Here is a 23,029-nt window from a genome sequence, read left to right as displayed (position 1 = left end):
GCCCATTTTGAGCATTTTCAAATTTAAGTGATTTGAAAATGTTTCTTGACTTGACCAAAACTCCAAGTGAAGAATGATAAGAATGATATATAGGATATAGCATGCAGAAACAAGACATTCTAACTTTTAAAGGTTAATCTGAGAAATTAAATCTCCAATCTACTGTTGTAAGTTTTAAGAAATTAAAATTATTTTACTGCAGTGGTTCTCAACCTGTGGTCCTTGGACCCTTGGGAGTGTGTGATGTCGTCACAGGGGATACATGAAGGTTTGAAGAAATGTTATGATTTAAATCTTCAGTTAAGTCTTGGTGGTCCGTGGCTGTAGCCACAAAAGGTATTTATAGGGGGTTTGTGGTGAAGAAAAGGTTGAGAACCACTGTCTTACTGTATAGAATCACCAATTTAATTTTGCAGGAGCTGTCCACAAACAACAGTTCTGAAAAAGTTGAAAATGAGGAGTCCTTAGAAGTGTATCATGAAATAAGAAGTTAGAAGTGTATCATGAAATAAGGGGAAGAAAAGAATGGAGTCATTTGGGGACAGTAGCATAGAAAAAGAAATTACCTTTAAGCCTTGAGGTCCATCCTGTCCAGGGGGTCCCTGGATGCCAATTCCAACTGAACCCTAAATGGTACAGTGAAAGAAAAAAAAATTATTTATTTATTTTTTTATTTTAATTCCATTTATATCCCACCCTTCTCCGAAGACTCAGGGCGGCTTAAAAGCTTAGCAGTAATGCACAGATACAATGTAATGCACAGATACATAAATTATGTAATGCACAGATACATAAATTATGTGAATAAACCATGCTGGTGGAGCATTCCTCACAGACTGCACTCCCTGAGAACTCCCGTAGTTCTTCCTAAAACACAATAGGTTCATGCTATACTTCTGAAGAAACACAGCGATTCCTGGGTGCTCTTTTATAGGCATTCCTCTCTATGCTGTGATCTCCTACCCATACTTTGAAAGACGTGATTTGAAAATTTCTCAGAATGCTATGCTGGAATTAATGACTAAAATAAACACTCTAGTATTTTGTGTATTATTTAATCTTCTTAAAAATTAAGCACATATCTTCTATAGAATCAGGAACAAAATATATGACAATCACCATATACCTTTTCTCCTTTGATCCCAGGTGATCCTTTGACTCCCTATTAAAATTCAGAAATATATCATAGATTACTGTTTCCATGGTTGATAATAACGCAAAGGTAGAAGGAGGCACACGAAATCTTTCAGAATCAGAACAGAAAAGAAGACAAGTAGCCAACATATCTCCTGAGAAAACAGTCTATTAAAAGTATTTGAGATCAAATTTTAATATGTAAAAACTCTTGAACACAAGAAGTTATTTAGTGTTGGGAATACGTTGTCTCAGTATATTGCAGTCTAGATTCTATTTTGAAATTTAAAAAAACAACAACAGTAAAAGTCCTCTTCAGGAAGGGATTTAATATTAGGCATATTTTAGTGTATTTGACTAAATTAGGATATCTTCCTTTAAAAATAATTATTCATTTTCAGATCATAACTCTTCACAACTGAGTCTTTTCATCTGGCCAAAACCCACATGGGGTATTATATTTCTACTAAGCCATTGCAGATTCTGCAATCATACAATTACTATATTGTACATTCCAAAATACTTACATCTTCTCCAGGATCTCCAGGTATCCCCGGACTTCCAGGATTACCCTATTATAAAAATATAGAAATAATCTAGATAGGTCAACATTGAGAATGAATTAAAGACAAATATTTCTGTGAAGCTCACAGATGCTGGAGAATGAGAGCTGAAGTTCCTGTCTGGAAAACTGTTTTCTTACCTTCTCTCCACGAGGACCTGGTATGCCTCGATCACCTTTGACACCCTGCAAAGAAGAAAGATCAGTACCTGCCCCGGGAACCAGTTGCCTGGAAATGGAGGAAATAAGCATGGGGAAAAAAATATGAAAAGCCAACTTACTGGCCTCTTCAAAAGTTCCTCGTCAAAATCGCCTGCTTCACCCTAAAACAGACCATGAATATAATTTATCAATATATTAATGTCCATTCAGATGGGCTTAAGCTTGCTTTTCTAGAAAGTGTACAAAAATTTACCACCTTATTTAGCAAAATTCATGTACTTGCCAGACATTCATAGAATGTAAGTTCTTCCCAGAGAAACCTGCCTAAAGCAAGCTATTGTCTCAAATAAGACATACTAGCAAAATTTTCTTATATCATAAAATCAGATTTTCATTCAAGGGCTACTATTTGGTGTCTTCTGGAGGAAGAAATGGCAGAATAAAGACAGCTTTGAAAAGTGGAGCTGACCCTGTGATTTATTTGATGAAGATTAAAACAGATATGTTGTTATCTTTGTTAAGCCTTACTGGAGTTTTGCTGACATAATAATAATGATAATAATAATAAGTTGGAAGGGACCTTGGAGGTCATCTAGTCCAACCCCCTGCTCAGGCAGGAAACCCTATACCATTTCAGGCAAATGGCTGTCCAGTCTCTTCTTAAAAACCTCCAGTGTTGGAGCATTCACCACCTCTGGAGGCAGGTTGTTCCACTGGTTAATTGTTCTAACTGTGAGGAAGTTTCTCCTTAGTTCTAGGTTGCTTCTCCCCTTGACTAGTTTCCATCCGTTTCTTCTTGTCCTGCTTTCAGGTGCTTTGGAGAATAGCTTGACTCCCTCTTCTTTGTGGCAGCCCCTGAGATATTGGAACACTGCTATCATTGAAATAATGAGGCTTCATTAAGTTGTTCATAGATAACAGATGGGAAATGGGAAGAAAAGAATATAGTATTTGTTATATTTTAAGAGATGATAAGTTACTAAAACTCTTTATACTTGTGATGAAGGTGAGAAATCACTTCTTCATATATTTCTTTTCTTTTTCTTTAATATATTCTTTTTTCTTTTCTTTCTCTTCTTTTTCATCCTTCTATCTTTTTTCAGTTTGTACTATTGTAATTATAATCTTTAATAAAATTACTATAAATATCAAGAACTAATCCTTGCAAAATGTTGTGAGCCAAAATTTGAAAATTTTGAAGCTACCAAAGAATATTTAACTGATTTTTTTCTAAGTTCTTATGCCCCAAATAATAATATATTAATTTTCTCTATTTATCTGGATTTTTAGCTTACCTTCTCACCTTTCATTCCAGGAGGCCCCACGATAGTCTATAATAATCAGATTAAGAAGAAAGATTAACAGGAATAAATAAATGGTATCAAAACAATGTTTGCTATAAAGGTTTTTTTTCTAAAAATGAATGCAGAAATTACATGTAGCTAAGAAAAGCAAAATAACAGTTTCTGAGACAATGGAAAAAGAAGGATGAATCGCTTTTTCTACTTTCTTCTGCAATTAATAACAAAGGACTGTCCTTTAATTATATCATTACGTTAATAATGGAAGGAATAGCTACATAGTAATAAAAAAGAAATCCTAGGATGCTATCATGTTTTCCATACTTCAAAAAATGATCTGAAAAACAAAGGATCAAAATTTTACCGTTAACAAAAAATACACTCCACATAGTTGTTCCCAAAATGTAATGGTTCTATAATCTCTCCTAAAGAATGCCAAACACTGGAAATAAAGAAGCATATATCTCTTCCATTCTAAAAACCATTTGCATCATATTTAGCCCTAAATAAATTTCAACATTCACCATTAAAAAAACCTCCCAGGTTATTTATTTACTGAAAAAATGTATTTTGTCAACATGAAAAACTTGGAACATGGTCCAGTACCTTCTTAGTTCATATAACCTCCTGGCAAATGATGGAAAAGAACCTCATTATTGTTTCAGAGATTTGTTTTGATAATAAGTTGTCAACATATTTTATAATGTCCATACTAAATAACATATTTTAAGATTAATCAAAGTAGCACACAACATAGCTAATATTAAAAATGTTTAAGAGGTCTATATTGTTTGACATAATTAATATATAGTACATATCAAAAGAAAAAATTAAGAGGAACAAAGATTGATGACTTTGATTATATTATTATGTAATTTGACTATTGCAAAAATCAGTTTTTTTAAGTGCATGATGCCCATGAAATCTGTCTTAGAAGACAACTAATAAAATATAGAGGATAACAACTATTGTGATATTTACAGTATGTCACCTCTATTAGATGAGATGTCATATTACCTCTCAGTAGCCAGTATTGGGAAACATTAGTAGGAGGATACCATTGTACTTATTTCCTACTGGAAATGTTCTACAAGGATTTAACTGGTCAAGGAATGGCTTTGGTCTATTTTAATACAGCTGTTCTATTATTGTAGAGCTATTAATCAGGTTTGGTTTGAAAAACAAAATTTAACTGCAGCTGGTCCTTGACTTACAACCATTCATTTAATGACCATTTGAAGTTACAATGACACTGAAAAAAGTGACTTATGTCTGGTTTTCACACAATCGTTGCAGCATTTCTGCGGTCACGTAATCAAACTTGGGCGGTTAGAAACTAGCATGTACTTATGATGGCTGCAGTGTTTTGGGGTCACGTGATCACCATCTGTAACCTTCCCAGACAGCTTCTGACAAGCAAAGTCAAGGGGAACGGGGGAAGCTCGATTGACTTAATGGCCATATAATTCATTTAGCTGCAATGATTCCCTTAACGAATATGGCAAAAAGGTTGTAAAACAGGGCCACACTCACTTAACAACCGCCCTGCTTAGCAACGGAAATTTTGGGCTCAACTGTGATCAAAGGTAGAGGACTACATGTATTGTTTTGACAGGCCATCAGGTTTTTAAATAATCTGAAACTAAAGCAAAAAAAAATTATTTTTTAAAAAACTTACTAACCAGAGAAGGGAGCAAAAAGAAAACATGCAAGCTGTCCATCAAGGATAAAGAAAGGAAAGGTTGCCTCTCACCTGACCTGGGGACCCAGCATCTCCAGGCTCCCCTTTAGGACCGGCAGGTCCTGAAGACCCTGAAATACCCTACAAAGCAATTAACAAGAACATTTTTCCCCTTTATAACAGAAGCAGAGATTACGCTAGGTTGCTGCATCCCACACAGGCGATGCAGTCCTGTCCATGTTTGTTTAGAGACAAGCCCCATTATATTCAGTTCATTTATTTATCAAATGTGTATGCTACCCTTCTCTCTAACCTGTGACTTTGGTTGACGTATGAGATCATCTCTCTGATTTAGTGTCACTCTTGTTTTAAAAATCAAGTTGCAAGACTGCTTACGTCTAATATTTTCTGCCTATCTTGTATGATCAAGCAGAGTGGATGTAGCCTTCCTTCCTCAAACAATGTAAACACCCAGGAGGTTTGCCTTCTCGATTGGACGCCTGTTCTGTGGAATAGTATTTCCACTGCTGAGATTTGTGCGCTCCCAATGCGCTGATGTTAGAGATCTCTGAAAACCTAGTTCTTTTCTCAGGTCTTGGAGAAGAATGGTTGTGCCCCTGTAGAATGTTATTTGTGTGAGGAATTGTCTTTTTCCCCCCAGATGGGCGTGGTTTGTATTTTTCACTGCTCACCACCCTAATTAAGGGAGTTAGGTGGCCTCCAATCTGCTTAAATGCATGGAGAAGAATTGTGCAGTTTCACACAGTGACATACCATTTTCCCTGGCATTCCAGGCTCCCCTTCTTTTCCAGGCACTCCATCTCTTCCTGGTACACCTGGTTTCCCCGGCTCACCCTAGTGAATAGTTACAGTTCATATGAACATCAAAGCCTGGTTCATTAAGAAGAAACAGTAATTTGACACAAAAGTACGAAATGATGGCCCATGGAAAAGTGAAGAGCCAAGAAGAAGAAGGAGCAGAAGCAACTTACCACTTGTCCTGGTAACCCTGGAGGGCCCTGTGGACCCTAAAAAAGAAACCCAACAAGAAATGTGGATCAGCTCAGGAATTTAATAGTTCTCTCAAACTAAAGCAGGATATTTGCAACCTACCACAGGCCCAGAGGATCCTGCTGGTCCTGGGAGTCCCACAATTCCTGGCGGGCCTGTCATACCCTACAAGGAAAAAAAATATATCACTTTGATCAAAGTTATCAACAGGCATCCAATAAGATCTATTGCATAGCTTTCCCATCCTGATCCTTTCCCAGAACTTGGAAACATCAATTGTTAGAAGGGAGACCCACAAAATTTACCTGTACAGGTAGTCCTTGACTTATGATCATTTGTCTAATGATGGTCCAATAATATAATGGCTCAGAAAGAGTGCTGGCCATCAAAGAGTGCTGCAAAATCACACATCTGGTCAGATGATTGCGATGTGTGTGATTGGTAACCTGTTCACAAAACTGGATGCCAAAGCGCCTCACAATCGCATGATCACTATTTGCATTCTTCTTTGCTTGGTTCCCCAGAAAGTCAATGGGTTAGGGAAGGTTGCAAGCTGCTCTTGCCCGCTGAGAGATACCGTCTCATCTCGGGGGACTGGCTGAGGGAGCTGCTTGTCATGAGTGAGCTGCACAGCACTGATGGAGTGCAGAAATAGAGCTCAAACCCTGAAGGTCCTGCAGCCTGTTAAAGCCCCCTTCCGCACATGAAAGGAGCTGAACTCCTTCAGCAGGCAGCTCTTTCAGGCAGCCCCTAGAGATGAGAGGGAGTCAAAATCCAAGCAGAAAGTGGAGAGGCAGTGCTAAGAAGCACAGGGTGCATCAGGCAGGTAGGGGATGCCCAGTGCGGGCTGCATGTGAGTCTCTCTTTGCTCAGAGGCTGAAAATCTTCCTTGGATTTCAGCAGGGTGTCAGAATCCATTTATATCATATTCATAAATGGAATGTTTCAAACATTGTTCCATGGATTCTGCCATCTCCCGAAGAGAAGAGAATAGATGTGTATTGAACCGGCAATAGGCATTTCAAAGGAAAGGAGAAGCCTTTTGAACTGGGGAAACAAAAGGGGGGGCTAGCATCTGGGTTTTGTCACGGAAGACAGCAATAAAACATGAAGGGTCCTAAGTTCCTTTTTCCCATGAGATGGATGATAAGAGAGAAAGGATGGGGGACTGACCAAATGGGGTTAAGGGGGGTTAAACCAGGAACTCTTTATAAGGGTTTACTTCGTGGAATAATATAAGTCCTGTCTCATTCCTACAACCAAGCATGTCATAGTAAAGATTCTTTTTGGAAATAGATTTGACTCCAAGAATTTTGTCTTCCTAAGACGTGGTTTGGGGTGGGTCCTGACACAGGGAGGATTTTCAGCTCCTGAGCAAAGAAAATGCACAGTAAGGAAAAGAGCATGGGGTGCCTCAGGGAATGGGGGAGGTTGTGTGCAATTGTATTTGAGGTCAAGGGTTAAAAATCCTGCTTGGATTTCAGCAGGGAGGCTTTTCAGCTCTTGAGTAGAGACTCACAGGGTCTTCCTCATCTCTTCTGAGGCACCCCAGAATCCTTAATGCTTAATGACTTGCACAATCACTTAATGAGGACAATTGGGAGTGCTGGGATTGTGCTTGTTGTGTGAAGCAGTCATGTAATGTTCCACTTAACAACTGCTTTGCTTAACGACTGAAGTTCCTATCCTAATTGTGGTTGTAGCTATATATCTGTAGTTTTTTGACAATGAAAAAATCCTTGAAATAGCAGTAGGCCACAACATTTTTGAGTTACTACAATGTGTATTTGGGAAATCTAAAAAGATACTTACTCGTATGCTGGACCCAGGTTCTCCTACATCTCCCTGTAAATAACAAATAAAAACTGAAAAATTCACATTATTATTTGTATTTGAGAGAAAATTGAGTTTTGAATGCTTCAATTTCTGCAGAAGATAATGTAGGTTATTCACATAGCATAACATTGGAAGTTCTGTGCTAAATTTTAGAAACCATATTGTTCATAGGATAACATAGGTATGTATGCTGTGTTTCCAAAAATAGGTTCTTCCAAACAAAAATACAGAACTATTCTGTTTTCAGAATATTAAGCATGTAAAACTTTGACCATATGCAGCAACTAAAGATCAACCAGGCAACATGAACACACACACACGCAATTGTTTTAGCTGATATAGTGAGAGAAGAACACAATTTTCTCACAGAAATGTCCTCACAGGAAACAAGGGTTGATGTTCTGGTAAAGAGAACAGAGTTGGGAGGCAAGAAGACAGAAACTGAAGAAAGAAATAATGGACAGTGATTGGTGACTCAAAATGGATTCTAGGCAGCTGTGGCTGCTAAAGAGTTGGTTCCACAGTTGGTCACAACAAAGATCCTGAAGCAGAGTTAAGAGGGATGTGGAGACTACCAAAGAAAGAAAATGAGCAGTGATGGGATATGTCTTCCTTACACAGAGGGTATCCATGTTTTATGGGCTTCACTGATTCTGAAGCTGAAGAAGCAGACCCTTAGCCTGCACCTGGAGAGTCAACAGGTTGTTAGCCACCTGAGAATAATGACTCTCACTCTAACACTAAAGCACACCATTAGCTAAGGAGATACAGTGGCAATCTGTGCATCTCCTGAATGGAAAGGGATTAACTCCTCTAATTAGACAAAGCCTCACATTCCTATTCAACTTACTTTGGGTTGGTTATTGTGGAATTCTCTGGCATCTTATCTATAAAATGTATTGGACTTCCATTAGAATTCCATTTTCCAAACATTCCAAGCTGTGTTTTCCCAAAAATAAGACCGGGTCTTATAATTTTTTTTTAGACCAAAAGACCCATTAAGTCTTATTTTGGGGGGATGTTTTATTTTTTCCCCAACACCTACCTCACCCTGTGGCGGTGGCACCAACAGCCCCATCCAGCAGGACCCCACCTGGCCGTGGGCTCACTTCTTCGGCCCCTCGTGGCTGTTCACAGCAGGAGGCTGCGTGGCCCACTGTGCCGTGCCACCGCCATGAGGCAAGGCAGGTGGGGGAGGGGGTGGAGCTGTCCCAAGTGCCCCATAGGCGCCCAAACACGTTTTGCCCAAAGAGAGATTGGAAGCTTTGTCTGCTTGCAGATGGGGTGCTTGGAAACAGAGCAATCAGCCCTGTTCCCAAATGCCCCATTTACAAGCAGATGAAGTTTCCAGTCTCCCTCTGGAGCGCATCCAGATTGCCTGCCTCCCCCCTGCCTCTGCCTCCATGCTCGGACTTACCTGCGCCGCGCCTAGGAGCTGGCGGGCTGGGGCTGCTGCCAGACACTGTTGGCCCCCGTGCGCTCGCAGGCGCTTGTGTTGGACACACCCACTCCATGGCCTTATTTTTGGGGTAGGCCCACCCCCAAAAATCAGGCTAAGGCTTATTTTTGGGGTGGGTCTTATTTGGGGGAAAACACGATAGTTGCTTGCAGCATTGGCATAATTTACAAGGTAAACAATCTCTCTTTGCACTCTCCAGGCCTTTGTTATTCTCTCCTGATCTTTATCTTTACCTTGGCTATGGGTAGAAGATTTTTACATGCAAATAAAGCTCTCAGGCTTGCATAGGACATTAGGAGAGGATAAAAATAGGAAAATACATTTGCCAGCCTGGGATTCTAAGTGGGGAATCTTGAAGAAATTGACACACACATAACAGGGTAAACTATGAGAAGCAGGAAGCTTCACTTTGCTATTAGAAAAAGAGCTTAGTTATTACTGAACAGGCCAATGTAAATCAAGTCTCACTTTACTGTTTTATTGCCACTTTTCAGAAGGGTTATATGAAAGGTGGGAAGGGGATATAAATACTATTATAAATGCCTTAGGTAAATTTTGTTTGGCTTGAAATAAAAATAGTTTAACTATTTTTACAAGGCAGTTAGTTAACAGGCTAGAGAGACATGCTGTCTTTCCAGTGCTACTAATCTGAAGGAAGATTCCATAAACTTTAGAGCAGGGAGGTCCAATCTTGGCAACTTTAAGACTTGTGGACTTCAATTCCCAGAACCTCCCAGCCAGCAATCAAATCAGGTCACATACCTTTATTCCAGGTACACCCTGAGTTCCAGGTGGGCCAACAGGACCCTGAAGGACAACAAAGGACAATTATTTCCAGTAGTCAAAGCACAAGTATGACCAAGTTAATTCAACTATTGTATACAGCATGCTAGTGTATCTTTACTGTGTTGTTGGCATTTCCTGAGAAGATAAGGTTGCTTTTATTAAAAAAAATATCCAACGTCTTATAAGATTATCCCAATACACTGGGAGGCACACATTTTTCTATAAATGTTCTTATATTTACTCAATTAGGTGGATATAGTGGTGTAATATTTTTAAAATAAAACAACCAGGTTTACTTACAGGAGAGCCTGGTGATCCAGGATCCCCTTGATTTCCCTGTTGAAATGAAAGACATTATCAGTGATAATGTGGTAAACGTCTGAGTTAGCTTTTTTTTTTAGAACTGAAGGACCTAAAATAGATTTTTCAAAATACTTGACTTCAAATGAGATCTTTACCCATTCCGTACAATCCAGATTTTCACACAGACTCCAGATCACTGAAAAAACAAATGTTGCTTATCCTAGAATTTTAAATAGTATTGACTATTAAAGTCTATTACTGACAGTGTCAGCTTCTAATAATATCAGCTTATAACGGCTCTGGAATAATTAATTACTTGAGCCTCCTTACATCTGGTGAACTCCCCATTAAGAGGAAGTTCAAAGTCATTTTTATCAACTCATTTTTGTTGTGACCCTCTGTCTTTCTCTCTATATAGAGAAAATATCATGGGAAATTAGGGTACATACATATCTGTCATGATGATTTGCATACATGATAGCAATATTTTTTGTCCAAATGTCAGTTTTCTGGGTAAAATAGGATGCTGGAGAGAGCTAGTCGAACCACTGGGCAAATAAGTGACTGCCATTTCCTTGTTGCTCTATAGTCCTTCAATTTTAAATTCTAAAATAATATACCAGTATCAAATATTGTGAAATAAATGTACACGCATGCACACATATTATACTGCATTATTGCTATTATTAAATACTGGTATGTAATTCCCGAGTGCCGCGTAACAGAGTGAGCGCCTGTTACTCGTCCCAGCTTCTGCCAACCTAGCAGTTCGAAAGCATGTAAAAATGCAAGTAGAAAAATAGGGACCACTACAGTGGGATGGTAACAGCGTTCCGTGCGCCTTTGGCGTCTAGTCATGCTGGCCACATGACCACGGAGACGTCCTCGGACAAGCGCTGGCTCTTCGGCTTTGAAACGGAGATGAGCACCGGCCCCTAGAGTCGGAAACGACTAGCACGCACGTGCGGGGGAACCTTTACCTTTACCTTTACCTATGTAATTCATAATATTTTATTACTAATGAGACTATGCATTCATTCCGTTCACAAAGTGATTTGAAAACATTACAAGAGCTTCACTATTACATCTTGCATTTGACAAATGAAAAAAAAAGAACTTTAAGTGGTTTGCTTTGCTCCCCTCTGTGGGAACCCAGGTTTGGTCACCGTGCCAAGGTCTCCTTCTTCCTTTAGCAAAGCGGACTGTGCTAATTAGCCCTGCAAGGGAACCTCGTCTTCCCACCCCCACCCCCCATGATTAGTAGTAAGACGCCTTGTGCCACATGCAAGGTGGGATGTGGGTGAGATACAGGGGAGGGAAAACGGAGAGGAGGCACCTACCGGTCTGCCCAAAACTCCAGGGAAACCTGGCAAGCCCTGCAAAGATCCAAAGCAAAGACCCAAAGAGTTAGTGAGACCCAGAGCAATTTCTGAAGCAAGCGTGGGATGGCTTCCAAAAAACAAGAAGGCAGGGCAGTTCCTAAAAAGAGAGCGAGCAGGCAGAGAAAGCCAACCACAGCCAGGGGCTCAGGGCTGCTGCAGCCTAGGTATAAAGGTTACTTACAGCTGGGCCGGGAGGCCCTCTAATACCCTGTAGGCCCTAGATGGAGGCAAGAACATACACAGACACATGAACCAGCTATGTAAAATACAACCACAAGGATGGGTGATGGACTGTTGTCATCTGAAAGAACTCTCTTAGGGAGGGTCTCTCCTCATTGCTGCATCCACCAGCATCTCCTGGTGGAAGCTGTGCAGGCTAGCAATGGGATCTCAGAAAAATGCATGTTTAGGACGAGGAGGCACCAACAATAGTGCAACAAGGTGCTTCAGACCAGCATGCACACCTGTTGGCAAACTGAGCCTACTGCAGCTATTTGGATGTTCTGTACAAGTTCTGCAGAAATTTCCAACTTTTATCTGTTTAATAGCTGCCATTCATTATACTACCCCACCTTCTCTCTCTGAAAGGATGGAAACTCAAGATAACCAAACGTTGTTCTTGCATGGAAGGATTTTAAGCTGATTCCGATACCTAAAATAAATTCACAAACTCTTAATTCCAAAGTTATGATGATAGTAAGCCTAACATTTTCATTCTATAATTTCAGCCGATTATTTATTTCATGCCTTTATTATTTTTACAAATAACTCAAGGTGGCAAACATATCCAACGCAAATTCCTCCTACTATTTTCCCCCACAACAACAGTGGGTTGGGCTGAGTATTGTTTGCTTTCCAGTGCCTTGGTAGACCATATTCAGCTTAGGGAGGCCTCAACAGAAGGGTTTAGCTTACTCTTCATCACTTATAATTATGGTTGTTTCTTACTTATGTCCAGTACATCTATAAACAGACATGTGAGTCGTTGTTCAAAGTATACAGAAATATTCAAGCATCTGAACAAAAGACATGAATATATTAGAATCAATCAAGTAATCTGTGATGACACGTTTTCTTTTTTTTTAGCCAGTTTGGTCTAATGGTTAAGGTACCAGACTAAGAAGCAGAAGGCCCTGAATTCAAGTCTCACCTTAAAACTAATCATTATTATTATTATTATTATTATTATTATTATTATTATTATTATTATTATTATTATTATTATTATTATTATTATTATGAAACACGGGAAAACTAGTTTCAAACCTGATTTGTAAAGAAAATGTATCCTGGATTCTCAGTGCTACTAAGACAGGGGTCCCCAACCCGCAGTCCGTGGACCAGTAATAGGCTGTGGCATACCAGCAACCAGTCCACACAAACAAGCAAAGCCCCACTCGTGGGATGCAGGCAGCACACAAAACCACATACCCTCCGGTCCACGGAAAAAACTCTCTCCATGGAACCGGTCCCTGGTGCCCAAAAGGTTGGGGACCTCTGTACTAAGACATTGCTGTTCCAATAAACAGAATGATCTTCATTGAGAGACAACTTGTTTGCAGCTCTTTCTGCCCACCCAGTGACCTTACAGCAGAGTGGGTGGGTGTGCTCCAGGGCACCCCCATTAAATACTGTCATTTTGTGGGATATAGGAAGGGTACCTTCTCTTTGGGACTTGTGGGTTTCACTGAGCTCCCTGTCATATTCTCTCATTTAGAATTCCAATGATACTCCTTTTCTTTTGCTGTGTTTTTTTGTTCTTCTCCTGTCTCTCTTTCCCCCTGCACCATAGGATTTGCTCTGCCAATGCTGAACTTTTCACTTACCGCTTTCCCTTCTGACCCAGGAAGGCCTCTCTCTCCTGGAAGTCCCTGCAGAAGATAAAGAATAAGTAGCAGCCAAAAAAGGCACAGTGTAATGCAAGAATGGTGGAGAACCATTTAGCGAACAACGATCCGAGGCAAGTATGGCAGGGACTGCAGCACTTAACCAACTATAAGGGCAGCACGAGGAGCATGGCAAACACCGATGCCTCGTTGGCTGAGGAGCTGAATATCTTCTTCGCCCGCTACGAGGTTAAAAGACCAGACCCTGTAGCCTCTGCTGGCCGGCCTTCTGACTCTCAGCCACTCACCCTGTGTGAACACCAAGTGAGAGCTGTATTGAAGGCTGTGAATCCCAGCAAAGCCGCAGGCCCAGATGGGGTGCTGGGGATAGTGGTCAGGAATTGTGCCGATCAATTAGCAGGGGTCCTGACAAGGATTTTTAACATTTCCTTGCAAACGGCATGTGTACCATCATGCTTGAAGGCAGCTACCATTGTCCCAGTCCCCAAGAAAACTGCAGTTGAGTGCCTGAATGACTACAGACCTATTGCATTAACGTCTGTAGTCATGAAATGCTTCGAAAGATTGGTTCTCCAACATCTTAGGACATGCCTCCCACTGGACTTTGATAAACATCAATTTGCCTACAGGGGAAATAGGTCGACAGACGATGCCATAGCTACTGCTTTACACTCTGTAGCAAGTCATCTCGAGAAACCTGGAAGTTACGTCAGGATGCTTTTTGTTGACTACAGCTCGGCTTTCAACACCATTTTGCCGAGCATTCTCATCGAGAAGCTGACTGACTTGAAATTCTCCCCCGCTATCTGCAATTGGATTCAAGACTTTCTTAGGGATCGGGTACAAACAGTGAGGGTCGGGTCTGCTTTGTCCACCCCCCTGAAGCTTTGCACCGGCACGCCACAGCGCTGTGTGTTTAGCCCCTACCTGTACTCTTTATACACTTATGATTGTGTATCATCTGACCCATCCACTGCGATAATCAAGTTCGCAGATGATACAACTGTGGTGGGTCTTATTACAGGTGGGGATGAGACAGCATATAGGGCGGAGGTACAAAAACTATCCATATGGTGTAGTAACAACAACTTGCACCTAAACATCGGCAAGACGAAAGAGATGGTGTTAGACTTCCGGAGAAAAAAGGAGGAACCTGCCCCACTTTACATCGGGGAGGACTGTGTAGAGAGAGTTTCCTCCTTTAAATTTCTGGGAGTCTACCTCTGTGAAGATCTGACCTGGAAAGTTAACACAACCCAGGTGGCTAGAAAGGCCCAACAGAGGCTTCACTTTCTTAGGATCTTGCGGAAGAACAGGGTAGAACAACAGCTAATGACCCTCTTTTACCGGTCTACCATAGAGAGCGTCCTCTCGTATGGTATTGTGGTTTGGTATGCTGGTCTGACAGCCGCGGATAGGAAAGTATTACAGAGGGTAGTGAGCACAGCACAAGACATTGTGGGCTGTTCCCTGACACCACTGGATGACATCGCCAGGGCTCGTTGCCTTGGAAGAGTGAGGAAGATTCTCAGGGATGACTCACACCCTGGACGGTATCTCTTTACTCTCCTACCATCCGGTAGGAGATATAGGAATATAGCCAGCCGTACCAACAGGCTGAAAAATAGCTTTTATCCGTGGGCTGTTAGGCTTTTAAATGGGACATAATCTTATGCAGAATTGACTTGGGAGGCCGGTGTGTGGTGTAGTTGGTTCACATAGTGTGGTGGGATGGAGGGTTTGTTATCACTGTGTGTTGGGGGGAGAGAGCACAGGGGGAGGCTCAGCTAATCTCAATGTACACATGTTGTACTTTGACAATAAAGGTTTATTTATTTATTTATTTATTTAGTACCGGCCCATTCTGAAAGTAAGACATTCATTGTTAAGAGGCAGAATAAATGTTGATGTCAGCATTGCTTTGTTTCAATAACTGTCATCATTTTGACAATGATCCACCATTAATACTCACTGGAGTGCCATCCCTGCCCTTTTCACCAGCTTCACCTCTCTCCCCTTTTTGACCATCTTCACCCTGTAATGCAAGATGGCATGACATCACAAAGGAAAACTGACAGCTCTATGGTGTCAACTCTCCATCACAAAAGCCAGAATCACTGGTTGCATCACAATGGTCAGTTAAATTTCTGCTGGTTAGCTCAGATCCACCAAAAGTAGAAAGCCTGTCAAAACCAGGAGAGCTCTGCCTTTCTCCTCTGACTTCTACAAAGGCCACTGAAAGGCTGAGATCTACTGTATACTCATTGGAAGCAAGTCTGAAAAAGGTACTGTATGTGTCCTAGGCAATGGTTTTGATACTTTTAACTGCCTACTTAGGTTTATGGCTGCCCAACTCAAACAATTGTGAATATGGAAGAGATACAAGCAACAAGTAAATAATACTGTTAACAACCACAAAATTTAATAAGTGATTGTCATTGTCCCTCTTCCTCTGGGTTTTGCCACAAAATATCACCCAACTGTTCCTCAACTCCTTCCTCAACACCTTGACATAACCATTTCATAGCATTTTAAATGTTTCAGACTGAAATGGAGTCAATGCATAGTTTCTAGTCTGATTACAAAAAATTGGCTTGTAACTATAAACAACAAACAAGAACCCCCCCCACACAAAACTTTCAGTCTCAGCTCCAAAAGAAAGCATAATGTAACCGATAGCAAAAGATTCTTGCAGAAAATTCATGGTCACTAATAGAAATGCTAATACAGTCAACGGAGATTTGGGTGGACAAAGCTACTTACTTACTGCACCATTGCTCTGATGGTGAAAAATTAGAGCTGTGGAAATCATTGCATGAGATAGTGGAGAGGTTAGGCAGGTTAGTCAGATATAGTGTAATGAATTCAAGGGCAGTAATAGCAATAGCAATAGCACTTATACTTATATACCTATATACTTATAAAGCACTTCACAGTGCTTTACAGCCCTCTCTCTAAGAGGTTTACAGAGTCAGCCTATTGCCCCCAATAATCTGGGCCCTCATTTTACTGATCTGAGAAGGATGAAAGGCTGAGTCAACCTCAAGCCGGTCAGATTGAAGGAATCGAACTCCTGGCAATGTGAACAGAATTAGCCTGCAACACTCCATTCTAACCACTGCACCACCATGGCCCAGTGTTAACTGGGAACAGGGAAAGGAAAGGACTGAGAAGATTGGTAGGTGGGCTGGTGATCAGGCCATGTGGAGAAGAAAGAGAGAAAGGACAATTTGCACCAGCCTTTCTATTCCTGCCCCATAACACCCTGTCTGAAACTGGGTTTCAAATAGGCTGAACCTCTGAGCCACATGTCTGTTTTTTATTCACTTTTGTGAATAAAAGACCCCTGGGGGCTGCTGAATTATTCTTTAAGACACTGAAAGAGACAGAGGCAAAATAATATTAAAGGAAGATCAGGTCAAGCACTTGCAGGAAAGAAGAGTTCCCTCTCGCAAGTGGAGGCACAGAACAGACACAAGGACAGCTGGAGAAGTGCAAAGATGAGAAACTTACTACATTCAGACCTTATCGCCTCTGGAGCCCTTTGCACCATCTTCTCCTGGGTCTCCCTGTGCAAGGATTAAAAAAAAGGAATGATTATACTGCCAAGCCTTTACTAAAATAGAAGCATGGGGGAAATGTCCTGCTATCAAAACAATCATCAATCGACTCTCACTAGTTGGGACACCATGTTAGTAAATCCATTTACATTTTCTGACTTGTAACGCTTACTTCAAACCAAAAGAGTTTCCGCTCACAGAAGAGAATATCTCCTGTTAAAAGTACAACTCCTGCTTTTTTTTTCTCAACAATAAGCATAGTCCATCAAATGTTAAGGGCAAACTGGGCATGCAGTTAATTAGTGAATATGGTTTATATACAGAAGTTTTAAAACAAAAACAGCAACTAAAAGGTGATGTACTGTATGATTGCAAGATCACAGATGTTGAAGCCTTCCATTGCAATCCTATATAGACTAAACAAATGATGCTTCTCAAGATGCACACTATGTAGGAAGATATTAAATTGAAAAAATAACAAGGGGACATTCACTAACCTTGCTTCCCTTGGGTCCTATAGGTCCACGTTCTCCAGGAAGTCCAGAGTCTATTGTTGTATCTACCTGAAAGCATATAAATATGTCAGTCTTGTCATCAGTCTGTCTGACAGCCTCTGCCTCTCTCTCATACAAAGTTCTATAGATTCCTGTTTGGGACCACAATACTATCAATAGAAGTCACATTCTCAACACAGCTATAGAACCTCTCAGATTTAAGGACATTTCAACTCTACCCCCAGAAACTACATGATTATCACATACAAAGGGCTTTCACATACATATACAGTAATTGAAGCAGTGACTTTCATATTTAAACAATAAATATTGAAAGATCCATGTGCCTGATGAAATCTATCCATTTTCCTAGGCGGCAACCCAAATTTCAATTCGGTCCCATAGAGATGAAAAAGATTGCTCATACTAGCATATGAAGCTTAGACTATTCCCCAAATGCCCTCCTTAACTAAAATGCGCAGAACCCTTAGACTCAGCCATTAAATACTAGATTGGCAGTGTTCAGTATGATATGAAATACAGAGGCATCACTCTGGGCACCTCCTTTTTTCTATTTCATGTTGACAACTGAATGGCTTGCAAAAAGCATTTTCTGCATGAATTTTACCAGTTTAGGAAAATGCTTATTACAGTAAAGTAAAATATGTTTCAAGCTGAGCTCAATTCATGAGCTCTTTTCCAGGGGAAAGAAACACAAAAGAATAACTGTCTCATGGTTCCTTGGTCTGGTCAAGGCACTCAGATATACCTCAAATGTCCCCCAGTTTCCTTTCGTAGAATTATACAATATAAGGATTGGAAAATATCTAGTAAGTCATGTAGATCTCTTCTTAAAGATTAAAAGATTAACTTCTTAATCTTTTGTAATTTGGTAGCCAGGGTGTAATTTTAAATCCAACCGACCTTGGATCCTGGTGGGCCTGGAGGACCTGGTGGGCCATCTCTACCCTGTGGACAAGAAATAGCAGGTAAAGATCAACAAAATGCACCATTGCTAGAGGTCACTTCTCTTTTGCCCTTCCATAGGTTGCAGCTACAAACCTATGTTGACTTTAAAGATAAGTGATCAGAGATCGTGAGTTCTTTTTCAGACTAACCGCAGTTTACTTACAAAAAACTGTAACAGAATCTAGATACCTTAAAAAAACAAGACAAAAGATCAAGGCAAGTGATTTCTAGGTCAATGGATTTTAGATTAGAAAAGCAATGATAGGGGCTTCACAGTTTCCAATTTCCTCAAACTAAGTTTGTTTTGAGCAGGGCTCTAAATGTCAATTTGTGGTTTGGACAGACACACACACATAAACTGTATGTCAGGGGTGTCAAACTGCCAGCCGGATGCGTCACGTGGAAGCCGTGCCCACCCCATTGCCAGCAATGGAGAAAAAGCTCCGATACGTCGTGCAATGTCACATGACGTCACGAGTTTGACATGTTTGCTGTATGTGTTGTATGTGGGGGCATACATATGTAGAGGACTGTGATTACTTGAAATCTGACTATAAACACCTGTGTGGGAATCTGCGTGAAAACTAAATGAGGGTAATGCAAAGCAGACGCATAGAAGATCTACAGACATATATGCAATTCATTTTCCCACTGATTGTTCACTCAATTTCTAAAATGTTATTGGTATCACATGAACTTTTAAGTGATGTGGCTGAATCTAGGACAGCATATCTGGAATACTGGGATCAACATGATCTAGAGCAGGAATAGAATATTCCTAAGTTCTGCCCATTGTTCCATTTCAGGAAAGTTGTAAGTTTGCATATTTAAAGAGACCACTAGAGAACATGGTTTAGCTGCAGGTAACATGAGGGATGCAACACCCACTGATGACGGTTCAAGAATTAGTTGGATGAAAGTGTGCATCAAGTTGCCAGTACAAACAGCCAGATAAACATTATGCATGTACTTGAACATGGAGTTGCCAGCTTCGATAGCAATGGACAGGAGAGCATTGTGTGTGCTTTTAGAGTTCTTCTGATGATGAAAGGGGAGATGTGAAGCATGGCTCAGGTCTGTGAAATACAGAAAATGATATTCTCTATAATTAACACTGAGCTGCAGCTGGAACAAACCAGAGCAAGCTGTGATCAGTCTAAATCAAGAGTACAGGGTCGGAGTCAGATGTCAAAGTTGCTTCCAGCAAGTGGTGGGTTAATTTAAGTACTCTCCTAGCTATGTGTGTGCAGTTGTAGAGCTTTAATTCCGGCTGCTGGAATTGATAATAAAGCTCATAAATGTGGCAGGTCCCAGCAGGACTTATAGCCTTCTGCATAGAGCAAGGCATTTCTAATGAGGCCAGGGTGACCTTCTAAGCAGCCTAGCATTAATATCTGTGGGTGGGATGGTGATTGTCCATAAAGAAGGAGGATAGCCTTGTCAATGCAACCTCAGGAACTAGTGAAGTGCAGAGCACTCAAGCAACCTTGGCATTTCAATTTGCCAGAATCTCTTTCTACTATGCACTAGACAGGGGCATCTAAAAATATAGTGGAAGACAATAGCAAACCAATTTTATATCATTGCCAAAACAACTACACAGGTCCATAAAGTGACCAGGAGCTGAGCTTTAATCCTACTCTAAAAGGAGTTTTTAGCCCTACTTACCTGTTCTCCTTTTGTACCTTGCTCACCCCTGTCACCCTGAAATACAAAAATAACATTTTAAAAAGAGATAAGCAATCAATATAGTCACATCACTTCTAACATTCTCTTATCTCAACTTAAGTTTAGAAATGTAAAGTGGGTTCTTTTCTGGGGGAAAAAATCACGAAGCATACCAGGGAACTTGAGATTATCCTATGACTTTTTCTTCATTGTGGTGGGGAAATATTATGGGTATTTTTTTAACTGTTATTATGTATTTGTTCAGTTGCAGAACTGAACAGTGACATAAATAAATGCAGTTCTGTGATGAATAAATAAGCATTCAGATGTGTTTACAATAGACAATACCATTTAAGAGGCTCCCTTTAAAGCCAAGATCATCAAAATGTATAGCATCAAAGCATACATTCACATGAAGAGCAAGCCAGGACTATTTTTCTTGTCCTGATGACTTTGTCAGTTGGGGCTCATAGTTCTACTTACTTTCTCTCCAGGCCTCCCTGCTTCTCCAACTTCTCCTGCCCGGCCTGGCAGCCCTGGAATTCCAGGTTTCCCAGGATCCCCTGGCTGCCCGGGTGATCCTCTTGGCCCTTGTTCTCCGATGGCACGTCCTGGTGGTCCTTGTGGTCCTTCATTTCCTTTATCTCCTTTTGCTCCTCTTTCTCCAGGAAAGCCTATGAGGCCCTACAAGAAATGGTCAGGCTTTACTTAGGCTGCTTCTGGAATAGAAAGCTTGCAGGCAAAGATTCAAGGATATAGCTTTGATAAGACTACTTTATTGAAGATACTGGAAAAATTCTTCAGGTCCACAAAAGCACCAGCTGGTAACTGTAAGACTCAAACTATATACACATTAGCTTCAAATCATTCTTGCCCTATGAGTGAGAAGCCACCGAAGGCCATTCATTCTGGGAGGAGACCAATTTACAAATATAGCAAATCAGTCTGGTCTCTGCCAATCTAGCTCTTACTTCAATACAAAGCACAACCTAGGCCAGGGGTCCTCAACCTTGGCAACTTTAAGACTTGTGGACTTCAACTCCCAGAATTCCTCAGCTTTGCTGGCTGAGGAATTCTGGGAGTTGAAGTCCGCAAGTCTTAAAAGTTGCCAAGGTTGAGGACCCCTGGCCTAGGCAAATCAACTTTCTTATTATAAAGGGTACTCTGAGGAGTGTATTAGAGGTGTCTCAATCCAATGCTTCGTCTTATTTAACTTGAGAAAATTAGCACATCCAGTGGGCTCCCAAGTATGATTCAGTGGGGTCTAGGACAACTCACCACAGAACAAGAGTTATACTACTATCAGAGAAATGCTACAAGAGGGCAAAAACCATGATCCTTGGATACCAGCAAGTAGTCATACTTCAAGGGCATAATTTGGGGCTGTTCCTAAGGTTCTGGGCAGTTGTAATTCTGAAAATGGTAGCAATTTGCTTCCTAGAAAGCTCCCATTTCCACCCTTTAAAGCCCAAGAAAGAAAAGGTGGAGCAGATCTGGGGCTCTTTTTCAGTTATGGAGGCATGTAAAGAAAGGGGCTTGAAGCAGTTCATTTCTAAGAAACTCCTAACTTCCTGTACTGGTCATCTTTGAAAAGCCTGAAAAGGAGGTGGGAAAAATCAAAAACATTACAAATTATTTCCTCACCTAGTAAATTTTAGCTACATCTGTTTTGTTGTTGTTAGTTGCGAAGTCGTGTCTGACCCATCACGACCCTATGGACAACGTTCCTCCAGGCCTTCCTGTCCTCTACCATCTTCTGGAGTCCATCTAGGCTCACGCCTACTGCTTCAGTGACTCCATCCAGCCACCTCATTCTCTGTCGTCCCCTTCTTCTATTGCCCTCAATCTTTCCCAGCATTAGGCTCTTCTCCAGTGAGTCCTTCCTTCTCATTAGGTAGCCAAAGTATTTGAGTTTTAGCTTCAGGATCTGGCCTTCTAAAGAGCAATCAGGGTTGATCTCCTCTAGGCAGATTGCCTTGCGGTCCAAGGAACTCGCAGGAGTCTTCTCCAGCACCATAGTTCAAAGGCCTCAATTCTTTGGCGCTCAGCCTTTCTTATGGTCCAGCTTTCACTGCCATACATTGCAACTGGGAAGACCATAGCCTTGACTATACGCACTTTTGTTGACAGGGTGATGTCTCTGCTTTTTAGTGTGCTGTCTAGATTTGCCATGGCTTTCCTCCCAAGGAGCAAGCGTCTTTTAATTTCTTGGCTACAGTCCCCATCTGCAGTGATCTTGGAGCCCAGGAAAATAAAATCTGTCACTACCTCCATTTCTTCCCCATCTATTTGCCAGGAATTGAGAGGGCCGGATGCCATGATCTTGGTTTTCTTAATGTTTAGTTTCAACCCAAGTTTTGCACTCTCCTTCTTCACCCGCAACAAGAGGCTCTTTAGTTCTTCTTCACTTTCTGCCATTAGAGTGGTATCATCTGCATATCTTAGGTTGTTGATGTTTCTTCCGGCAATCTTAATTCCAACTTTTGATTCATCTAGCCCTGCCTTTCTCATGATGTGCTCTGCATATAAGTTAAATAGGCAAGGCAACAGTATACAGCCTTGCCGGACTCCTTTCCCAATTTTGAACCAATCAGTGGTTCCGTGTCCAGTTCTCACTGTTGCTTCTTAACCCACACATAGGTTTCTCAACAGATAAATAAGATGGTCTGGTATGCCCATCTCTTTAAGAGCAATTGACAAGAAAATGAAAAAAGCCTTACTCAGAGATAAAAGGGAAAATATTTATTTATTTATTATGTACAGCAACATTTATGTCACTGTTTTCCCTTGCAATAAAGTGGTCCAAGCACCATCTATGAGAAACTGGCTGCTGGGATGCAACAAATACTTAAATGTTTCCTTTTCGTATTCCTT

The 23,029-nt window shown here is 40.9% G+C and overlaps 1 protein-coding gene across 1 annotated transcript in view; it reads right to left on the bottom strand.

Annotated features, from left to right (window-relative positions):
• The window catches only part of COL7A1 (collagen type VII alpha 1 chain), a gene marked incomplete at its 5' end in the record, with an annotated part of 122,196 nt that overhangs the window by 19,394 nt on the left and 79,773 nt on the right, over window positions 1-23,029 (bottom strand). Inside the window, 21 exons of the mRNA XM_081319072.1 lie at window positions 567-626; window positions 1,127-1,162; window positions 1,662-1,706; window positions 1,838-1,882; window positions 1,978-2,019; window positions 3,154-3,189; window positions 4,913-4,981; window positions 5,615-5,695; window positions 5,833-5,868; window positions 5,954-6,016; window positions 7,664-7,696; window positions 9,909-9,953; window positions 10,233-10,268; window positions 11,576-11,611; window positions 11,799-11,834; window positions 13,444-13,488; window positions 15,437-15,499; window positions 16,989-17,033; window positions 17,522-17,587; window positions 20,156-20,191; window positions 20,639-20,839. Of these exons, the coding sequence (XP_081175198.1) occupies window positions 567-626; window positions 1,127-1,162; window positions 1,662-1,706; window positions 1,838-1,882; window positions 1,978-2,019; window positions 3,154-3,189; window positions 4,913-4,981; window positions 5,615-5,695; window positions 5,833-5,868; window positions 5,954-6,016; window positions 7,664-7,696; window positions 9,909-9,953; window positions 10,233-10,268; window positions 11,576-11,611; window positions 11,799-11,834; window positions 13,444-13,488; window positions 15,437-15,499; window positions 16,989-17,033; window positions 17,522-17,587; window positions 20,156-20,191; window positions 20,639-20,839 (1,155 nt within the window). The remainder of the gene's footprint in view (window positions 1-566; window positions 627-1,126; window positions 1,163-1,661; window positions 1,707-1,837; window positions 1,883-1,977; window positions 2,020-3,153; window positions 3,190-4,912; window positions 4,982-5,614; window positions 5,696-5,832; window positions 5,869-5,953; window positions 6,017-7,663; window positions 7,697-9,908; window positions 9,954-10,232; window positions 10,269-11,575; window positions 11,612-11,798; window positions 11,835-13,443; window positions 13,489-15,436; window positions 15,500-16,988; window positions 17,034-17,521; window positions 17,588-20,155; window positions 20,192-20,638; window positions 20,840-23,029) is intronic.

Source organism: Vipera berus (genome assembly GCF_964194415.1).
Source record: "Vipera berus genome assembly, chromosome: 2".
NCBI lineage: Eukaryota > Metazoa > Chordata > Lepidosauria > Squamata > Viperidae > Vipera > Vipera berus.
This window is presented reverse-complemented; position numbering and strand designations above follow the sequence as displayed.